At 37.6% G+C, this 23,235-nt stretch overlaps 1 protein-coding gene across 6 annotated transcripts in view; it reads right to left on the bottom strand.

Annotated features, from left to right (window-relative positions):
• The window catches only part of UIMC1 (ubiquitin interaction motif containing 1), a 138,489-nt gene that overhangs the window by 47,082 nt on the left and 68,172 nt on the right, over nucleotides 1-23,235 (bottom strand). For 3 of the 6 annotated variants that reach the window (XM_057540986.1, XM_057540985.1, XM_057540988.1), the window contains 7 exons: nucleotides 17,041-17,165; nucleotides 16,213-16,312; nucleotides 15,168-15,910; nucleotides 8,709-8,773; nucleotides 6,581-6,657; nucleotides 1,787-1,887; nucleotides 184-264 (listed from right to left, as the gene is read on the bottom strand). In XM_057540986.1, the coding sequence (XP_057396969.1) occupies nucleotides 184-264; nucleotides 1,787-1,887; nucleotides 6,581-6,657; nucleotides 8,709-8,773; nucleotides 15,168-15,910; nucleotides 16,213-16,312; nucleotides 17,041-17,165 (1,292 nt within the window). The remainder of the gene's footprint in view (nucleotides 1-183; nucleotides 265-1,786; nucleotides 1,888-6,580; nucleotides 6,658-8,708; nucleotides 8,774-15,167; nucleotides 15,911-16,212; nucleotides 16,313-17,040; nucleotides 17,166-23,235) is intronic. The other 3 variants (XM_057540990.1, XM_057540987.1, XM_057540989.1) reach the window with 2 other exon arrangements.

The following is a 23,235-nucleotide window of genomic DNA, read 5'->3' on the forward strand; positions in this document are numbered from 1 at the left end:
CCTTAATACCCTAGGCATCTCTCTAACATTACATTTGTCAGATCACATTATAATTATCTGTTTATGTGTCCCTCTGAGGGCAGGGATTGTTTTTTTCTTATTTACCTTATATCTCAAGACTCTAAAACAATGACTGGTACACTATAATATCTGCCAAATAAATGAATAAAACAATTAACTAACCTGCCCAAGGTGGCGGGGTTGGGATTCAAAGCGATGTCTTCTAATTCCAATGCTCAAGCTCCTTGCACTACACCATACCACCTTCCAATAAATAAGAAATTTTAGGGCAGATGACCCGATACACAGATTCCAAGGGCAAGAGTCCATACCCATTATGATACTATCACTGTGCACACATAAAATGCCCAGATTCTATCTTTCTAATAAGTGACTTGTAACTAGTGATTGTGCAATGACTCAAAAACTACAGTATCTAACTTCTTTTAATGGAAACTTCTAAGACTATTTAGAGTATCCACAGATATCAGCAAACAGCAACACCAAAAAGAGGACATTCAATGTGAAAAAGACCATACAATTCCATCCATTTGATGTGTAGTGCTGCAGACATATATAACTTCTAAATAGGATTCATGCTCTTTGCCCCAAAGAATAGTTTCCTTTGCAGTCACGGATGGGTAAGAAATCAGCCTCAATTAACTAAGGGCTTGCAGGACTTCCTATGCATGTTAGGATAACTGTGTTAATAACACTCTGTTCCCCTATCCCCATTTAGAAGGTTCTGGTCCCTCCCTAGGAAAAGAACCAGAGGCCATTTTGACATTATCTAGCAGGATCTATCCTCAGTAGCTCTGATGCAGGGAGCGTCCTCATCTTTCCCAACACCACTGGCATCAGGGAATCTTGGTCTGTCAGCTGTGACAGATCAGGTTCCAGGGAACCAAACAGTGTGCATGATTCATGAAAGCAGAATTTCTACCCAGTCACCTGCAGTGCAGAAACTAGGAAGGGGATCTAACTTCCACTGTAAAAACTGTTTTCAAAAAAAAACCTAGAGTATAAAAAGGAATAACAGAATGAAGCTTTTTTAAATTGCTCAGGATAAAATAGTATAAACATATGTAACCAAAAAATTTATTTTCACAGAAAAACTAGTTTAATTCTCAGGCTGCTTTTCACAACAACAAATTTTAAAGATTTTGAATTTTTAAAAAGAGTTCTTGGTATTTAAGTTGTTTTGTCAGACTCAATATGAAAAAATATACACTGAATCTTAATCAGAAGTATGAACTTGTGTCAATCAGCTTTATGGTTAATGTCAGATACGTGAAGTTAGGAAAGGTAATAGTGCAAATAGAGATTTGCCTATTTTATCATGCTGCTATCCTGATTTTGCATTTCTGATCACGTCTCAAAATTAGGGCTGAAAGTTAGGTCGTAATATAAATGTAGTGACTTTTTCCAAGACTGTTCATCTCTGCTAATTTTCACTATATAATGGAAAATACTCCAGGACTTTGGAGACAAATCTGTGTTCAAATTCTGGTTCTACCATTATTAGCAGTTTGAATTTGAGCAAATTGAGCAAACATCCTAAACCTCCATTTCCCCATCTGTACCAGAAATAATAAAGCATATTAAAATACTGAAGAATTGGTAACTACTGTTATATTTAGAAATAGTGCTGAACTCATTTTTAAGAATCTGAGATAAAAGCCTAACCCTCTGTCACCTAAATCTTTTCATCCAAGGTCAATATTGCATCAGAGAGAGGACTACCAGTAGAAAGAAAACACTGAGAAAAATTATAAGTAATATTCACCTCCTTATCTGCCATTATTCTTACTTCATCCACGGTCTCTCTGCTACCTGGAAAGTCTTCTTTTTCAAGGTCAAAAGTTTCAGGGGAACTTAGCTGTGTCTCTGTAATTTAAAAAATTAAAACTTCATTAATTTTCATTTTGTATTTTCATAGTTAAAGAAAACAAACACCTGTTTTCTTAAGCTTAGGGTATGATAATTCTGCAGTGGCAATACAGATCAAGTTTGTTTCTTCTTAAAGCTTTACTGAGGCATAATTTACATACAACAGAATTCACCAATTTTCAGTATAAAGTATGGTGAGTTTTGACAAATGTTTACCATGTATACATGGTATCATTTATACCACATCACCACCACCATAATCAAGATATAAAATATTTCTAACAACCCCAAAAGTTCTCGTGTACCCCTCTGCAGTCAATCCTCCTCCTACTTGGCTCTCTGCAATGACCAACCTACTTTATGTTCCTAGAGTTTTGCCTTTTCTAGAATGTCATATAAATGAAATAACACAGTGTGTCATCTTTCGTGTCTGACTTCTTTCATTTAGCATAATGTGTTTGAGAAGCATCCATGTTGTTACATATATCAGTAGTTCATTCCTTTTTACTGCTGAGTAGTATTCCATTGTATGGATATATTATAATTTGTTTATCCATTCATCAGTTAATCCATTTGGCTTCTTTCCAGCATAGTTCTGGTTTTAAAGTATATTTATTTTGACAGAAAACAAAACACTGCTGATGCTAATTCTGAGGTGAAAGGGATGATTAGAGAAGACAAAAATCAGGAGCAGAAATAAAAATACATTCTCAACAAAGATATGCCTTTCTTTAATTATTCTTTAAGCAGCATTTATTCATTCAACATTAATGCAACAAATATTTATGGAAGAAGTTCCAGGTACTGTACAGGCTACTAGCAATATGGAGATGTAAGATGAAGTCTCTCATGGTCTCAGTCAGGGGTCAGCAAACTATAGCTCATGGGCCAAATAGAGCCAGTTGCCTGTTTTTGAAAATAAAGTTTTATTGGAACACAGCCACATTCATTCTTCTTTGTACTGTCTATGGTTACTTTTGAGTTAAAATAGCAGAGCTGAGTAGTTTCAACAGATTGTATGGCCCACAAAGCCTAAAATATTTATTATCTAGTTTTTTATAGAAAAAGTTTGCCGACTTCTGGTCTAGATATCTATCACTTGATATAACAAAAGAACACTAACAATATTTCAAAAAATGACAATAAATCTAGATATTTATCTGAGAACACAATCCAGTAAGTTCTCTGTTATCTACACTATACACACTATACATCTAACTGGTATTATATTTCTGTGCTTCACAAATACAATGAGTGGCCAATGCTGGGCAAATAGTATACCTGAAAGGTACTGAGATATCTTCTCAATCATCAAAGAATGATTATATACATTTCTAGTGTCAACTGTATTTTAACACATCATAATATTTTGAAAACTGGATGCACACACAGATTTTACCACCTTGTTGGAAAAAGACTTATAGTGCATAAACCTCAAAATCTTCTTTGTCAAGCTTCCCTCAGAGATATAACCAAAAAAGACATTTAGTCTGTTAGAAAATAAGAGTTGCTCACTGCTTGTACTACTGTAACAATAAAAAGTCTTTAATTAAGCTTTCTCTGGCTGAAATGTTCAACTATAGAGACAAATTAAGAGGACATTAGTTTCATAGAAGTAAATAATGCTAGCATCACGCACAACATGGGCATAAGGCTGTAATCTTGCTTCATCACTAATATGATGTTATAATTTTGAATAACAGACCCCTGGAACTGCCAGAAATATGAGACAAAACAAAACAGGTAAGATGGACTACTATACTCAATCTGTGTTTCACCCATTTAGGACAAATTTTTATACACAGCTTCTAAATTATATATTTTATTTTTTATTGAAGTATACTTGATTTACAATGTTTTGTTAATTTCTGCTGTACAGCAAAGTGATTCAGTTATACATACATATACATTCTTTTTTACATCCTTCTCCATTATGGTTTATCACAGGATATTGAATTTAGCTTCATGTGCCATAGAATAGGACCCTGTTGTTTATCCATTCTATATATAATAGTTTGCATTTGCTAACCCAAACCTCCTGCTCAATCCCTCCCCCACCCTCTTCCCCCTTGGCAACCACAGGTCTGTTCTCTATGTCTGTGAGTCTGTTTGTTTCGTAGGTAGCTTCATTTGTGTCATATTTTAGATTCCACATATAAATGATATCATATAGTATTTATCTTTCTCTTTCTTACTTCACTTAGTATGATAATCTCTAGTTCCATCCATGTTGCTGCAGATGGCATTACTTCGTTCTTTTTTGTGGCTGAGTAGTATCCCATTGTACATATGTACCACATCTTCTTTCTCCAGTCATCTGTTGATGGACATTTAGGTTGCTTCCATGTCTTGGCTACTATGAATAGTGTTGCTATAAACAGGAGTGCACGCATCTTTTTGAATTATAGTTTTGTCTGGATATACGCTTAAGAGTGGGATTGCTGGATCATATGGCAATTCTAATTTTTAGTTTTTTGAGGAAACTCCATAACTATTTTCCAACGTGACTGCACCAACTTACATTACCAGCAACAGTGTAGGAGGGTTCCCTTTTCTCCGCACCCTCTCCAGCATTTGTTATTTGTAGACTTTTTAATGATGGTCATTCTGACCAGTGTGAGGTGGTACCTCATTATAGTTTTGATTTGCATTTCTCCAATAATTAGCAATGTTGAGCATCTTTTCATGTGCCTATTGGCCATCTGTATTTCTTCTTTGGAGAAATGTCTATTTAGGTCTTCTGCCCATTTTTCAATTGGGTTTGTTTTCTTGTTGTTGAGTTGTATGAGTTGTTTGCATATTTTGGAAATTAAGTCCTTGTTGGTTGTATTGTTTGCAAATATTTTCTCCCATTCCGTTGGCTGCCTTTTTGTTTTGTTTATGGTTTCCTTTGCTGTGCAAGAGCTTGTAAGTTTGATTAGGTCCCATTTGTTTAGTTTTGTTTTTATTCCTATTGCCTTGGGAGACTGACCTAAAAAGCACTGGTACAATTTATGTCAGAGAATGTTTCGCCTATGATCTCTTCTAGGAGTTTTATGGTGTCATGTCTTATGTTTAAGTCTTTAAGCCACTAAATTAAAGAGACTGAGGAGTCTGACTCCATGGAGAAGTAGTTACACTTTCTTAGCAAAAGGAACAGTAATGTCAGGGAAACCTTTTGTGATCTCATTTAGAAGTGGTTTATATCAGCAAAGAGTTGGACTTAATTAGCAGGCTAATGACAGCAAGTCATGATCACAAAAGTTATCTAACCACAGTGATGAAGGGCTTGCTTTTCATTAACTTTTCTCTCATTAGGGATTTCAACTGTATTTGCAGTTTCCTGCTGCAAGATCCCAGGGTGATGTCACATGCCATCATCCTAAACCTACTGGGTGACTTCCTAGCAGGATGGCATAAGTCAGCAGTCCCAGATGGAGAGGGAGTAATGCTACCTTTTCACAAAAATAACACAGCATTCCTGACAGCTCCTGCCAAAATCATAGCAATTGGTAGAGGGGTCTCTTAGTGGGTATCACTAGGCAGCAATCCAAATAAATTTCAAATGAATTAAGAAACCACTTTCAATAAAAACAACATAGTTAAGCTTTAAAAGTAAGTACAGAAAGACCTTTATAATATGCTGCCAATTGTTTAAAAATAGTTATAGGACTTTCCTAGACTAATGTGTACACTAAATGAGTCTCTGTGGAAATAAAAACTTGAAAGAAACCAAAACAAGAAAACTACGAGTCTCTCTGACCCCGACAGGTTATACGCAACCTAAGGGAAAACTAGATATGACTTATGGTAACATTTGTCCAACACTTGCTGCCCAAAGAGTTTAAACATTAAGAGGAAGTTCCTTAATCTCACATGAATAAGGTTACTGATAATATATTAGGCCCCACTTTTAAGAAAAGCCAAAAATATATATAGAAGCTAAAACAAATTCCTTAAAAAGTAGTGGTTCATAATCACAAAATAATTCTTCATATTATACAATGATTCAACTCAAGAGTTCTCTTAGATAATGGATATTTTAGTTCATTTTAAATTATTTTGTGTATCAAAACCTATTCATGTGCAACTTTCAATGAACATCTCTCTCGTACCTTAAACAAAGTATTGATACATGTGTCTTCTCAACACCACTGTTAACAAAAAGCAAAGTATGATACTTAACCAGGTTAAGTATCTGTTCTGAGATTACAAATAAGTCAGTGACAGAACTGTGCACAATACTCAATTTCTGGACTCCCTATGCAATAGACACCATGAATGGCAATGTAAAACTAACTAGTAAAAGCCTCAGGGAAAAAAACTGCTTAATGACAGGCAGATTTGAGGACAACCCACTTTGAGAACTCATAAACCAAAACATAAAGTCCTCTTGGCTCTCAATGTAGAGTTAAATTCTATTCCTAATGCTTTGCTGCTGCCATCTCTGATGAGGCTAGTAAGCAAACAAAAGAGCCATGTTAATTTCAAACTAAACTATCTCTAAGAAAAGGTGAGAAGCAGAGCCAATGTCCATCAAAAATGTGTGTGTGTCTGTGTATATATATGTATGTGTGTGGAGAGACACACACACAAATCAATCACACGTAAACCTCCTGAGAGTGGGTTGGAAAAGTCAGAAAAATTAAAAGGCACAAAAAGGTAGATAGCTAGGGATCAGAAACTAGTAAAATCACAGTGGGGTACTTACCAGGACACACAGTGATTTCCTCTGCAGAACTCTCTGGCATAAGGACTGAGCTTCTCTTACTGTTCAAAGGAGCAATGCTGAAAAGAGAACCAAACCCCCAGTGAATTCCCAGTAAAATAAATCAGAACATGGGGCCAAAAGCAATGGCTAGTCATTCACAAAGCCACAGGTAATCTGATACCTGCTGTCCAATACCACAAAAGCACAACAGGGAAGCAAGGAATCAGTAGTGAAAACTCCAAGCCAAAAACAGGGAAAATAAATATGCTTACAACTTTGGTTCCAGTGAAATCACTGAATGAAAAGAACCCCCTTTTGAAGTCTTCACAAAGGAAGGTTGAAGGGTAAGGACTATCAGACAAAAAAATCCACTCTAATATAAGGATGTCAAAAGTGTTTCATAGCCTCCATCTCAGCCTTCTGAAAGCTAGAGATTTGTAAACTCATAAGAGAAGATATGAAGATTCTTCTGACAACACAATAGCTTTCCCCTCACCTTGCAGTTAAATTTCCTCTTTATCTCAAGATATGGCTCTCCAAGCAACAAAAATAAGATTCAATTCCAAACTGCCCTACAACAAAAATCTGCCCAACCAAGTTGAATATCTCTTCTGAGAAAAACATAATTATGAATGGCTCCCCTCATGCAACCTTCTGGTTTACCCTGCCTGTTCATGGAGTGCAATCTCTTCCTGACATAGGAACACATGGCTGAGAGATCTGAGTATCTGAGCTAGACCTGTCATGCTTCACAGAGCTTTACAATTAGTTTGATCAAGTATGCAAGAGAACGCTTAAAATCACAAATCCTCACATCAACCAAGAACCACGAAGAAGAGAGAATAACCACCACTGATACATGATAAATAACTAAATCCTGATAGGAAACCACAAGTGATTTCTCCCTCTAAATAAAACACCTCAGAGCATTTGTTATAAACCTAAGCCAGAGACAGTTTATTCGGCACGTAACATTAGAGCTCTATTCAAAGGGTCCGTCACAAAACAATTTGCTGACATTTATAAAATGGGCTAATCAATTTGAAGTCAAACCGCATTGCCTGCAATTCCAACTCTCTCCTGGTGACAAAGCGTATAATCATTTATTAAAACCTACATCTGCTCTGCAGAAGGCTCACCACAACAAAGCAGAGTGGCCTGCAGGAAGCAGAAGACCTACTCTGGTTAAAACCACTTCCAAAACTGTCTTAACAGCAGGAGAATCAAACCAAAGCCATATTCTTTAGCTCAGGAAGAAATACCTAGTACTATCAACTTAACCAAAAGCCTAAGAACACCAACTAAATTACAAAATGACAAATGGCAATTGGGTCTCAACTTCTGTTTGGAGATGAAGGTCAGTTAACACAAAATTAAGCTCTTGAGTAATCCTCAAAGGTCAACTACCAATAAAAGGGAAAAGTAATTGGAAGCCTGATCTAGTTAATAAGTGTAGTTTGTAACCAATCAACCTCTACATATTATTAAAGTGAGAAGATTTAAGAAGGTAACCCCATCAATCAAACCATCAAGAATAACTGAGGAGGTAATACAAATACAACCATTTAAGGAAAGATGAGACAAAATCAGATTAAAAGTGGCATAGGACAGGGAGTGAGGGTGATACAGGTTCTGTGTGGCCTGAAAAATATAAAAGCTTCAAAGAGAATGTAAATCTTAAGAGCAGACTTAAAAGATGTGTATGGTTTAGATATGCACATAAAATAAGCATAAGCAGAGGGAACAAAGGGAGAAAGGGGAGAAAGGACTAGAAGGACCATGAAGAAATCAGTCTAGAGCCTTCTTATTGGCATAGGAAGCTAGTATAGTTAGTTAAGAGAGTAGCAGGATGTAACCACTTTTCAGGAATAGTACAGATGGAATTTGTGCCAAGATGGTTGGATTAGACAAGTAAACCTCTAAGATCTCTTCCAGCCTAATATTCTAGACTTCTATAAGATGCATATTTGAGAACTGGGAGATAATGATTTCTCCTAGGCTGTGTGTATAAAAGAGCCAAAAGGTCCCTGGGCAAGCTGTTCCTATACAGTGTCACTCATGTGGCTCATCTCTTTTATTCTGGTACTATCAGAGGAGAATTCAGACCCATAATGACATATAATTTTACCTCTGTGAGGCAGGTACAGAATTTCCTTCTTCAGAAGTTTCTTCGACAAACAGCCCTTGGGAAGACTGCAAAGAAATATGTAACATCCTAAATATATAGGCACAGATGAACTGGTTTCTCTTCCTTTTTAAAAAAATTTAATTGTTCAACATTATCACTCAGCAATTAGTAATAAGAATAAAACATTTTACATAAGTCAGTGAGTTTAAGTAAAAAGAACATATCCTGTGGAGTCAGAACACTGGAATTTAAATCATGGGTGAACCACCTGTTAACTTTGTAATCTTGGGTAAGTCACATCTGAATCTGCTTCCTCATCTTAAAGTAGTATTAACAATTGCCTCACAGAGTGTTATTGTGAGAATTAAACAAGATAATATATATGATGCACTGTGTAAAATGCAAGACATATAAATATTAATTGGCGAGTCAAATGAATTATGATTTCAGAAAAGCAATTATGAAGCTTTTGTTGTGGAAGGAAGAGATATAGAGAAAAGTTCAGTTCTCAGTGGGAAGAAGTCTCTCTTGCACAACCAAGCCATAACATAGGCTATCGAAAAGAAAGGGTTATAAAGATTCCTTTTGCTAAAAATCTGCCACTATGGTTTTAATATGTGGCCACAAAGATACCTTTTAAGAAACATAACAAATAGGGACTGGCTAAGAAAAAAATTATTTTCTCTGATTAATAGTAGAGTTGGTGCAAATGTTAACTCATTAAATGTAGGTGCACAGCAGAGTGTGGAAAAAGTAGCTACTGCTGCCTTAGGGGTACTTCTGAGGAAGTGCCTGGGCTGTGAGGCTTCTTCCAATAGATGTAAAGCTACTGGCTGAAATTTTTCAGGGTCTCCTAACAGGATATAAATAACCTAAACAAGTTAGGCACCTCTATACCACTCAGGTAAATGATGAAATATACTAAAAACAGGAATAGCCTAGATGAGCCTTCAGTCAAACGGAAGATAAAGCTGTACAATGATTGGGAATGTAGTCACTACGAAAAATGAGGGCTGAACAAAACTGTCAAAAGGACTAAAATACAACAGAAATACTTCACCTGACTGTTTGAACTCAGTGGTGACAAAACAGTTTTATTTCTATCTCAAAAAAAAAAAAGGTAAATACTGACACCTGGTGTCCGTTTAACAGAATTTTACCTTGTTAGAATGACTAGCCAACTAAGCCTTTGGCTTCAGAAGCAAACAAGGTACTGATTAATAAGTTATGAGATACCTCCACCTCTACCTCAGGCTAAACATATCTCTTCCTTTCCCAGTGTAATTTTTTGAAAAAATTATTGTACACCTATTATGTGCCAGGCCTATGCTAATCACTTTACATGTATTATCTCCTTTAATCTTCACAAGAACCTTCTGAGGTAGAAGCTATTAAATTATCTTAGAAATGAGGAAAGTGAAACTTGGACAGGTTAAATAATCTTTCCAAAATCATAGAGCTGTTCAAAGTGGAGCCTGGACCTTTCTGACTCCAAAATCCATGCTCTAACCACTACAGTTATGTTGTTTAGTCAAATAATTTTCTTCCTAACCATTTCAACATAGAATCCCAAGACTGTCTTCATTTCAATAAATCATTTTTAATTCCTAAACTTACACCTCAATGGCAGTAATCTAAACACGGGTAAAGTAAGGTTCTTCCAGAATATGAAAATAACAGAGCAAAACAAGCAGACAAAATTTGATTAGAATATCCAAGTCTAATCAAGGTGAACAGAGAAGCATGACAGGAATGTAACTTTCACTAAGGAAGCTGTGGCCTAATCAAGACATTGCACTCTGCCTGAACAAATAATATGTTAATGGAAATGGATAGTTTGCAACAAATCTAAAAAAGAAAAATCCAAAGACCCAGAATCAAGCAGTGTCTTCAACACCATGGTCTGGAAGTGAAAGTTAACAGACACATCATCTGATCACCACAGAAATGTCCTCTGCTGCAGGCACTAGTAGCTTATCAGGTCTTTCCAAAGACTAGTTGAATCACCCCTTAAAACTTCCACTTTCTGATTATTATTTCAGCCTTCCAGATTCCTTCATCCTAGAAAAAGGTATGATGGTGGGCTGGAGTATTCTGGTTAATGAAAATGTCTCTCTTCCATAATAAATTAACAAACTGACATTTGGTATACATACCAGCTTGAAATTTGGTTAATCAAAGTCAGTTCTCACATTCCCACAGAATCTGGTCATTTCTGAGAAAGAAATCCCAGTACCTGGACTGAGAAATTAAGGATCAGACCCTAAAAAGTAGTGACCACATCAATATACTAACCCTCCTCTCCCTGCTGTACAGCCATCAAGATGACCTCTCCATTTTCATTAACAACTTCCCTATAACTGCAGTGATGCCAGAAACCAGTTATCATCTGATCCAAACTGTTTAGTCTATGTGAAGTTTTTATAACCTAAGCAGTTTGCCCCAGGGTGAATGTTTCTCTGAGTCCCTATTTCTGGGACTCTCTTGCTATCTCTATCAACCAAGGAGTCTCAAATGTGGGCAGTTCCAGCAAAGCCATAATCAATAGAAAATGTTTAACAAACACATAAACTCTTTCTACCCACAGTTCCTGAAAGCAAAAGACCAAGATAAGACAAGAAATTACAATTGCAAGACTTTCATTATTTGCCTATAAAATTAGTTAAGTTGATTTCTCTTTGTTTTGTTTTTTTAAAGATGCTATTCTACATCAGCAAGGCTGCAGTGAACTAGGCATTCTCATACATTGCTGGAAGGAAAGAGTACAAATTTGAACAACCTTTCTTAAAAGCAATTTAGCAGTAAATAGCAGGTCTTTTTTTTTTATGTTCCTAACTCTTTAACCCAGCATTTTTCTGGCTCCCTATCTCTAAAGACACTAATCTTAAATAAATAAAAGTTTTACTTAAAAAGATGTTTATCACAACTGAAATACCCAGCGATAGGAAAACGATTTAAATATTATCATAAACTTATAAGCCAAAATATTATAGTAATTAAAAATGAGATCTATAATTTTAACATCGTAAGAAAGTTTACATAATGTTAACTTAAAAATATAAAAATACAGTAATATGATATAAACCATACAAAAAAATAGGTATAGAAAAAAAGATGAAGGAATACATCACTGGATGGTAGGATGGTAGGACTGTGGATACTTTCAACTTTGTTCTTCACACTTTTTTGCATTTTTCAATAGTTCTAAGTGATTTCTAAAAATAATGTTAATGACTAAACTGAATATTTACTAGGTTGTCTACCTGGTCTCCTTTTACTGAGGACTGTTCCTCACCCCTGGCACTGCAGGACAGCAGTGGGCTCACAGCCATTTGTACAATTTGGAACATACCCCCTTTGGGCCACGGACAACTGGGCTGGGGACGGCTACTAACTCTAAATGGGCCATAAGTCATTTCCTAGAAGTTTGAAGTTGGAACTGGGAAAGAATAAATCTCCTGTAACCTGTATTTACCTTTGGGAACTGTAGGATCAATATCTTCCACCTACCATGTGAAACAGAGAAGCAAAGGAAGCCAGTTTGCAGGGAGGAAAATGAAGCAGACACAATATAACTATGAGATACAGACGAATTTTCCAGACCTAGTGCCTTATCCAGGCTTGGTTTACCATTCTGTTTTAGAATTTATGAGGCACCCTATTTCCTTATGATGAAGTCCTCTTTTTAATTAAGCTAGTTTGATTTAGTTTGTTATAGCCAAACAGTACCAATTAATAATACCATGTGTAGTATTTGGTGGCCTGTTCATGAAGTTAGAGAACTTCAACCTAATAAGGCTAGCCACTAGGTTCTAACCACTTCCAGCCTATTCTAAAGGCACTGCTTTCAAACCTCAGAACCTGACACAAGTCTATGCTCTAGAACTCTGGCCCATGGGATCTTTCAAGCTAATGACTTGAATTACAGTAAATCATTAAGTGTTCACTCTGTGGAGTTAATTTATTCTTTTAAGAGGAAGTATCTCTGAATCACAATGAATAAGCAAAATGTTACCATAAGCATAACCTAACTTTCCTTTGGAAAAGAGGCAAGTCACTAGAAGAACTGTTAAGAAAAATGCTTTCTCTTCCCACACAGCTATGTTTCTAGAATGTGAATGAAAAAGGATGTTAGGGAAGAATAATTCCCATACATATTCTCAATGAATAACCTTCTGGTCCCTTAGAGAAAACTACCATTTACTGAGTGGCTATAATCTCCTAAGCATTATACTAGACATTTACATAATTCACTTTAATCATTAAAACTACTGAAATATATGAATTACTACTCCCATTTTACAGATGTTTACAGATGTTTTTAAACTGAGATTCAGAGGCTAAATGGCTTTCTCAAAGGCAGAGTCACTAAAACACTAAAGTCAAAATTCAAACTCCAAATCCATGCTCTCTACACAATGCTATGAAATTTCTCATAGCTACCATTTCTTGAACCCTTATCATAAAAGAGACAGAACAGGATAATAGCAAAACAAAACCAAAAACTCAAGAGTCCAATAATAGAAATAGTGACAAAAAATAGTAAAGTAATAAAACAGAATACTCTTGAAAATTATAGTTTATAAAGAATTCATAATTATATAATACTTAGAGAAAAAAATAGAAAAAATAGAATATAAGCTTACTCTGTTACATATACAACCTATATATCTATATAATATTATCTAGGAATCTCAGAAAAAGACTTAAAAGGCAACCTAAATGTCCCCAAACAGGGAATTGTTTTCAGTAAATTACTGAAAATCACCACAAGCAAAATCAGAAACACACCATTATGTGAGGGAAAAAATAAACTGGAAAACTATCTGCATTTCCTATCACAAAGGACCACTTCCCCTAATACATAAAGGGTGCCTACAAACCACTAAGAAAAAGACTATCGTAAAAGAAAAACGCCCATAAGATCTAAACAGACAGAAAAGGAAATACAAATGGGTCTCAACTACACAGGAGAAAAGTGCAAATTAAGACTGCATTGTGGGACTTCCCTGGTGGAGCAGTGGTTAAGAATCCGCCTGCCAATGCAGGGGACATGGGTTCGATCCCTCTGGGAAGTTCCCACATGCCACGGAGCAACTAAGCCCATGCACCGCAACTACTGAGCCTGCACTCTAGAGCCCGCGAGCCACAACTACTGAGCCCGCACGCCACAACTACTGAAGCCCGCGTGCTCTAGGGCCCACGTGCCTCAACTACTGAGCCCGTGCTCCTAGAGCCCGTGCTCTGCAACAAGAGAAGCCACCGCAGTGAGAAGCCACCGCAGTGAGAAGCCCACACACCACAACGAAGAGTAGCCCCCGCTCGCTGCAACTAGAGAAAGCCCATGCGCAGCAATGAAGACCCAACACAGCCAAAAAAAAAAAGACTGCATTGCGATACTATGTTTCATGTCTCAGACTGGCAAAGATCAAGAAGTCCTGATAATACTGTACTGGTATGGGTATGGGGAAGCTGGTACTCATACAACCTCTACAGAAGGCAATTTAGGAACAGCTAACAAAATTGTAAATATATATATACTTTGGTCCACCAATTACATCAACAAGATCTTACAAAATCTCCCATGTCGATGAAACATCTTCTGCACAAGAGTAATAATCCTCTTCCGATTAAAAAAAAAAAGAGTGATAATCACTGCAGTAGTGTTTGTAACTATTATTTTGGAAATGACCTAAATGTCCACCAATAGAGGCACTAGATAAACTCATCCATACATGACATATTACACATTCCCCTCGCCCCCACCCAAAAAGAAGAAAATTTTTAGGTACTGTTATAGAATGATCTCATAGAGATAGTAAATGAAAAAAGCAATGTGCAGAATAATGTGGAATATGCTATCAGCTGTGTAAAAAGTGAGGAAAATATGTATACACATTTGCTTGTACTACATGAAATATCTTGGAAGGATGCACTAGAAACTAGTAATAAATGTTGACTCCAGGGAGGGGAACTGGTTGGCTGGGGATGGGGATAGGAGACAAACTTTTTATTTATATCTTTTTGAATTTTGAGCCAGGTGAACATTATTACCTATTCAAAAACTTAACTTTTTAGAAACACATATTTTAAAACAAAAAATAAATTTATGATATATCCATCTGATAGAATAATGTTTTCAAGTATACATAATAGGAAAAGATCTAAGATAAGCTATTAAATAGGGGAAAGGAACAAAGTTTACACAGAAGAGTCTTCATTTTGTTGAAAAATTAAAAAGAAAAAAATATTTTTATATGCACAGAAATAATAATGATTGCCTCTTAGTGCTGGGATTATGAGCAATTTTTTCTTCTTTACACTCTTCTGTACTTTCCTAATTTTCCGCAGTGAGCATATGCTACTTTAAAAATCAGGGGGGCAAAAACACAGAAAGAACAGATAGCTAAAATAATCCTTTGTTTAATCATCCTTAATTACAGCATCACTGACCCTTACCTGACCATGAATGGTTGTTGGTTCTTCCTCCAACAAAAGTTTCTCTTTCAAGCTTTTAATTGGGCTTTCTTGGAAATCCTTGGTTTTTGAGTGCCAGACAGATGCCCTAAACTCCTGCCTCTCCTCTTTGTCTTCATCTCCCATATCTTCTGAGATGCATTCATTTTTTTCACTAGCCTGATCTCCTTGGCCACATTCATTCTGGATCAGAGAAGGAGGTCTAGGTAACACTGGCTCCCCAAACCCTTTTTTTTTTAAGAGCTGCCTCTGAGCCATTTTCAGGCTCTTTTGATAAACCTCCAACTGGCAGAGAATGACCTTGGTATATTGGTTAGGGTCTACTCCAGCAGGGCAGAATGGAATACCCCAGAAGTAGTGCACAGTGCCCCCAATGTCCTGGAGACCTTTGGCATCTGCTGGGGTAGGCAGACAGTGCCTAGATGTGTCCCCCCTACCCTGGGCAGCTTTGTGAAAAGCACAACCCCTCCCAGTACTTTCCTGTGGCTTCCCACACTGTGTGCGCTCAGCCAAGTGGCCAGTACATCTGTCAAAACATTTAACGTTCTCATTCTCAAACACTGGCTGGCTTGACTGGTCCCAGCTTCCTGAGCTGCCAGAGACCGGCTCCTCTTCAGTGTTTTCAGTGCGGTCCCAAGGCTCCTCTCTTTCCTCAGACTCGTTTCCCTGACTGATATGTGAGCCTTTAAACAGTGATGGAGGTACCAGCTGCCATATGCCTGTAGGTATTTGAGAAAAAGTAGGGCTAAGGACAAACCATTTTTTATTAAGAGGGCTTGGTAAGTTATCAAGAATTACATAATGTGGGTAAAAAAAGGCTCTTCTTTGGGTTTAACCAAAGGTTGGCTTTTCCTTGGAGATAAAAGTACGCTGGATATTAGTGAGATCTCAACTACTTTCTGATTTAACCTCTTTAATACCACCAAAGGGATTCTGGACATTTCTGTGTATCTACTCTCAGCATGATATCCCTGTGATATGGTTATACTTGATGAGAAGGAGCCAGAACAGGGAGACATGCCTTCAGTGGTCCCAAAGTCTGTGGCTTTCTCTTGGTGGGACTGTGAAGATGGTCCAGCGGCCAGAGGTCGAGATCTGGTAGCAGAAGCATCAGAAGGCCGGCAACTCTGAAACAAGTGATCCCACACCAGACCAGGTTTATTATTAAGATAGCTATACAGGAAGGGTCACAGGAAAGGACAAAAAGGGGAGTCCACCATCCCTAAGAGATTCTCCTCTCCAAAACGTAGATGCTCAATTCAAATGAATTCTACAACATGTACTGCAAGCCTACTATGTGCAAAGTGCTATACTAGATCACTATACTAAACCCTTTTCTAATATAGAGAGGTGAATGGCATAAAGGATGGCTCACGACCTGCCACTGGCAAATATCTTTCACATTTAAAATAATTTCAATTACACATATTCAAATCACAATTAAATATTATTTGAAAAATTTTAAGACTGCTCATTTTTTCTCTCCATAACCCACCTCTGGTTCTCATTCCCTTTGCTCTTCCCACAAAACAGGGGAAGTAAAGCACCTTATCTTGCTCCCTTTTGGTTTCTTGACACTCAATAACTCTTTTCAGAAGCTGCCAACTACTACGGTTCTCTTAAGCCATGGACTGAAAATCTGTGAGGTGGAAAACTTTCATACAGAATTAACAAAACACTTCAAATTGAGTTCATCAACGATTCAACACAGACTTAAAAATTATTATGGGAAATACCTGTTACTTGAAAACCATATGAACTACTATAACTGGTTCCTAATGCAGCCATAACACTGCAGAAATAAAAAACTACTGCTGATCAATCCTCACAAACTTTTTCAACATAGCATATTTACATTCAGGCTTTCAGCAATGGCTTTCCTCAAGAGCTCCTCTTCTTCCTCCTCTTGGCTGTTCACCTCCCTAGCTTCCTGTTCACTCATTTTGACAGCCAGAGCAAACTGTTCTTCTTCTGTCATTTCTGTAAGAAGATCGGGAAAAGAGAGAGAGGGACACCACAAACATTGAATCAGCACGTAGACAAGAAACAGAATTATTAAACTTTTCAAGCAAAGACACTACAGACCATTTAGTACAATTTTATAATTTTACAAATGAGGAAAGCCCCAAAAGGTAAGGTGCTGGCAAAGATCAGCAGCAGCAGTTACAAGAATCCTGGGTTAACTAGACTGTGAACTCCTATGAAGGCAGAGTTTCTGCCTATTTTTGTTCACTGTTGTATCTCCAGCACAAGAAAAGAGTACCTGGCACCTGGTAGATACTCAATAAATATCTGGTGAATGAATAAATAGGAGGAACTAACTTCCACCCCAGGGCTTTTTGTTACATATCACTTTATACATATTTGCTTCAAGCTCAACATTTAACCAGAATAATTTTACTCTTCAGAATCCTCTGATTTACCCAGTAGAAAAGAACATTTCTAATGACCAGAATGTCACCTCCAAAGACCATTTCCCATTAAAAGCAACTGGGTTACCTCAGAGAGAAGTAGTTGATTCCAAGTCTGCATCTGTAGAAGATGAACTAGAATATCTATCATATCTGTGAGCAATGAATCTATCCGATATAACCAGGGTCGTATCAAAAGAACTTACGAGCCAACTTAAAAAGGTTCTCAATGGCCAAAAATGGGACCACTGGAATATCAATAAGGATAATGAATGCAATGAATTAAAACACACTAAATATGTTTAAATCTATGAGTTCATAATAGTACTTAAAAAAAAACACAACTAACTGGTCACTGTTGAAGAATATTAGTGAATCAACTGTTCTGAAAACTGGTAAATAAAAGGATAGAGGATCAAGCTTTTGTTCTACTCTTCCAACACAAGCTATACTACTGGGTAACCAACCAGATGAAGAGAAGTTTCTCTTTAAAGAAGTATTCCAGCTAATAAATATAATAGAAATGATAGAATTAGAATATTGCCATTTTAGAGTCTGTCATACAGAGTAAAGTAAGCCAGAAAGAGAAAAACAAATATCGTATATTAACGCATATATGTGCAATCTATAAAAACGGTACAGATGAACCTATTTGCAGGGCAGGAATAGAGATGTAGATGTAGAGAACGGACATGTGGACACGGGGGGTAGGAGACAGGGGGACGAATTGAGAGATTAGGTTTGACATAAATACACTACCATGTGTAAAATACATAGCTAGTGGGAACCTGCTGTATAGCACAGGGAGCTCAGCTTGGTGCTCTGTGACAACCTACATGGGTGGGGTGGGGGTGGGGGTGGGAGGGAGGTCCAAGGGGTAGGGGATATATGTATACATATAGCTGATTCACTTCATTGTACAGCAGAAACTAACACAACATTATAAAGCAATTTTACTCCAATATAAAAAAAATGAGAATATTGCCATTTTGTATAATCCCTATGGAGAGAATTTTGGCAATGTCTAACAAACTACATATATGAAACAGCAATCCCAATTCTAGCAATTTACTCTAATGATATATTTCCAATTTTTTAAAAAGTAAATATGCACTATATTTTTCATTGCAACATTGTTTGAATTTGCAAAACACTAGAGTCCACATAATGACTACAATAGGACATTGCTTGAATAAACTCTGGTATACATATATAAAACTGTAAAGAAGAATAAGGAAGGTATCTATGGTCTGGGAACAGAATGATTTCAAAGATACGGTATTAAGTTAAAAAAAAAAAACACAGGGCTTCCCTGGTGGCGCAGTGGTTGAGAATCTGCCTGCTAATGCAGGGGACACGGGTTCGAGCTCTGGTCTGGGAAGATCCCACATGCCAAGGAGCAACTGGGCCCGTGAGCCACAACTACTGAGCCTGCGCATCTGGAGCTTGTGCTCCGCAACAAGAGAGGCCGCAATAGTGAGAGGCCCGCGCACCGCGATGAAGAGTGGCCCCCGCTTGCCGCAACTAGAGAAAGCCCTTGCACAGAAACGAAGACCCAACACAGCCAAAAATAAATAAATAAATAAATAAATAAATAATAAAAAATAAAGGAATTCCTTTAAAAAAAAAACACACAAAAGAGTATACAGTATGCCACTTTTTCCAAAGACTGACACAGGAAGGAAAAATTAGAAACTAATGCAAGTGGTTATATACAGGTAGTTGGGCAAAAAGTGGAAGGGGTAAGGGAGGGAGTGACATTTCTTTGCATATACCTTTTTGTATATCCTTGACTCAATTAGGTAAAGGTTAAACCTATTTTCAAAAAGTAAAATAAAATCAATAAGGATGAGGGATCCCTAAAATTTAATCTCAACATAAAAAATGCACCCAAATGAATCGCAAGTGACCTTAATGAGAATGAAAACATAACATATCAAAATCTGTGGAAGGTACCTAACACAATGTTTACAGGGAAATGTATACCTTTACATGATCATATTAGAAAAGAAGAAAAGTTTAAAATCAGAGATCCAAGCTTTCCTCTTTAAAAAGCCAAAAAATGAAGAGTGAAATTCACCCAGAGTAAGAAAAAAGAAAGAAATATAAAGAGCAGAAATCAATGAAATAGAAGATGGCATACAATAAAGAAAAAAAAGGGACTTCCCTGGTGGCACAGTGATTAAGAATCCACGTGACAATGCAGGGGGCACCAGTACAATCCCTGGGCTGGGAAGATTCCACATGCCACGGAGCAACTAAGCCCGTGCACCACAACCACCGAGACTGCGCTCTAGAGCCCACGAGCTGCAACTACTGAGCCCACACACCACAACTACTGAGCCCCCACACTGCAACTACTGAAGCCCGTGCGCCTAGAACCCGTGCTCCGCAACAAGAGAAGTCACCACAAGGAGTAGCCCGTGCACCGCAACGAAGAGTAGCCCCTGCTCACCACAACTAAAGAAAGCTCGGGCGCAGCAAGGAAGACCCAATGCAGCCAAAAATAAATTAAAAAAAAAAAAAGAAAAAAAAATTTAGGGATTTCCCTAGCAGTGCAGTGGTTAAGATTCCACCTGCCAATGCAGAGGACACGGGTTCAAGCCCTGCTCCGGGAAGATCCCACATGCCGCGGAGCACCGAAACCCATGCGCCACAGCTACTAAGCCTGTGCTCTAGAGCACACGAGCCACAACTACTGAACCCGCTCACCACAACTACTGAACCCGCTCACCACAACTACTGAAGCCCGCATGCCTAGAGCCCATGCTCTGCAACGAAAAGCCACCGCAATGAGATGCCCGCACACCACAGTGAAGAGTAGCCCCCGCTCACCACAACTAGACAAAGCCCGCACACAAAAAAGAAGACCCAATGCAGCCCAACTTAAGTAAATAAATAAATAAATTTATTTTTTAAAAAAAACAGCTTCAGGTTAAAAAAAAAATTAATACCAAAAATTGATTCCATGAAAAGGTCAATAAAATTTATAAAACTCTAATTAAACTGATGAAGGAGAAAAAGAAAACATGTAAGTTAACAACACAGTAATAAAAGAGGGGATGTACCACTACAGATACTACACTCATGAAAAGAATAATAAGTGAATACTGTGGACAATTTTATGCCAATAAATTTGACAAACTGGATCATTCATTCTCAATAGGCATGATATCATCCCCAAGTGGACAAAAACTGGTTCTTGGAAGTCCAAAAAAATCTTACTCTCTTTACATATAAAAAATGGATATATAAGTCAGTACATAAACAGGATATACAGCATTATCTGTGGTATTAAAATTTCATGGGGACAGTGGTGGCTAGGAAAACAAAGTCTAAAAAGGATCCTTCAGGGAACAGTAATGAAAAAAGGACTGAGAAACACTGACTTAACTGAAACAAACAAAACAAAAAAATCACTGAAAAACATAAATTTTGGAAACTGACACAAGAAGAAACAGAAAATCTGAATAGCCTTACATCTATTAAACAATCTGAATTTCTAATTAAAAACCCCTCCATAAAGAAAATCCAAGGCCATCTGACATTCATCACTGGTGAATTCTAACTAAGAATAAAGAAAAAAATAATAGCAACATAATTCAGAAAGTAAGATATCACGTCTCCCCAACTTGATTTATAGATTCAACACAATCCCAATAACAATCCCAACAAGCTCATTTAATGGAACATAATAGAAAATTCAGAAATAGATCCACAAATCAATTTTTCAATTGATTTTCATCAACAATCCTTTTCAGCAAATGGTACTAGAACTGGTAATCCATAAGGAAAAAAAATGAACCTTAACTCTTATCTCATACTATACACAAAAAATTAACTCAAAATGGAATATATATCTAAATGTAAAACCTAAAACTATAAAAGTCCTAGAAGAAAACATAGGTGAAAAACCTTTGTAACTGTTGGGTAGTCAAGTATTTCTTAGACAAGACCCAGAGAGAAAAAACAAATTCTTTTTAAAAGGACCTGGGACTTCCCTAGTGGTGCAGTGGTAAGAATCCGCCTGCTGATGCAGGTGACATGAGTTCGAGCCCTGGTCCAGGAAGATCCCACATGCCACAGAGCAACTAAGCCTGTGTGCCACAACTACTGAGCCTGCGCTCTAGAGCCCACGAGCCACAACTACTGAAACCCATGCGCCTAGAGCCTGTGCTCTGCAACAAGAGAAGTCACCACAATGAGAAGCCTGCACACCGCAACAAAGAGTAGCCCCCACTTGCCACAATCAGAGAAAAGCCCGCGCAGCAACGAAGACCCAACACAGCCAAAAATAAATAAATAAAATAAAATAAATAAATATATATATTTTTAAAAGGACACTCTTACTCACCAGTTACTATCTCTTATTTTTTATATAACCATGATCTGAGACTAAAGTCCAATAAACATCCCTGCTGACTAGGACACATTTTACCTGACCTCTCTACTGTAATAAGAACCCAACCATTAGAAGAAAGGGAGAAACAAACTGGAATACCATCCAGGAGGCATGCTCCTTAGAGGAAAATGTCAGCAAGTGCCAACCTTAGACTCTCTAACTGAATTGGCTTGACTCACCTTATCAAATGATTCTGCTGATTCTAAACACAAAGTACTACACAATTTGTGTGAAGCTGATTATGCTGGTCATAATTTATGATGATTAACATCTCCCAACATTCAGGTTAGCCTCCCGCTGAGATGTGCAAACAGGCTGTTAACAATCCAAACAATCCAGAACACAAAACTAGATAGAGAACCTGAATAATTTGCAGTTGTTCAAAATGGCTGAAAGAGAACATTTCATGTAACAACAACAACAAAAGATAAATTATTTTCCTGCCCTAATCTTTTCCTAAGAACTTCCTTTTCCAAAACAGATACAGCTCTGCAACTATGGTAAAGCTGATATATCTATATATGGCCAGTTACAATGTAAATTTATAAAACACTTTTGAAATAATCAAGGCACTGTGTCATAACCCGTACAGATGTGCTTTCTTAAACAAAGTGACACCACTTCTGGGAATTTATCCTGAACAATCACTGAAAAGGAGAAAAGTGTTACACAAGAAGATGTTCATTACCCTATAACCTATAAGGTGTCTTACTTAGATACCTAAAGACAAGGCCATGGTTAAGTACATTGTGGCATGTTAACTCAAGAAACTCAGATGTTGTTATCAAAATACTAATCATGAAGACATATAAAAATGATAAAGTCTGGTGGGGCAGAGTCAAGATGGCGTACTAGGAGGCAGCATAATTCGCATCTCCTCACAACTAGGGCACCTACCTGGCACCCGTGGGGGACCACAGACACCTAAGGGAACAGGAGGAAACCCCAGTGATCGGGTAGGACGTGAGGCTTGGGGGAGTGAAGGGGGAGGAGAAGTGGAGGCCAGACAGGAATGGCGCCCCTGAGGGGCAGGTGGGGGAGGGGAAGGGATAAATTGGGGAACCATTGGGAGGGCAGAGGATCAAAAGGGAGCGTGGCCAGGTTTCCCCTGTGCACTTGGACCCCCCAGGAATCTGTTGAGATCCCGGGCCTGATCCTCTGTCCACCTAGGCCCCTCCAGCCGGGTGGGTCCTGAGGGAGTGGGAAGGAGGTAAGAGGGAGTAAAAGTAAAGGCCGG

Source organism: Balaenoptera acutorostrata, chromosome 2 (genome assembly GCF_949987535.1).
Source record: "Balaenoptera acutorostrata chromosome 2, mBalAcu1.1, whole genome shotgun sequence".
NCBI classification, from domain to species: Eukaryota; Metazoa; Chordata; class Mammalia; order Artiodactyla; family Balaenopteridae; genus Balaenoptera; species Balaenoptera acutorostrata.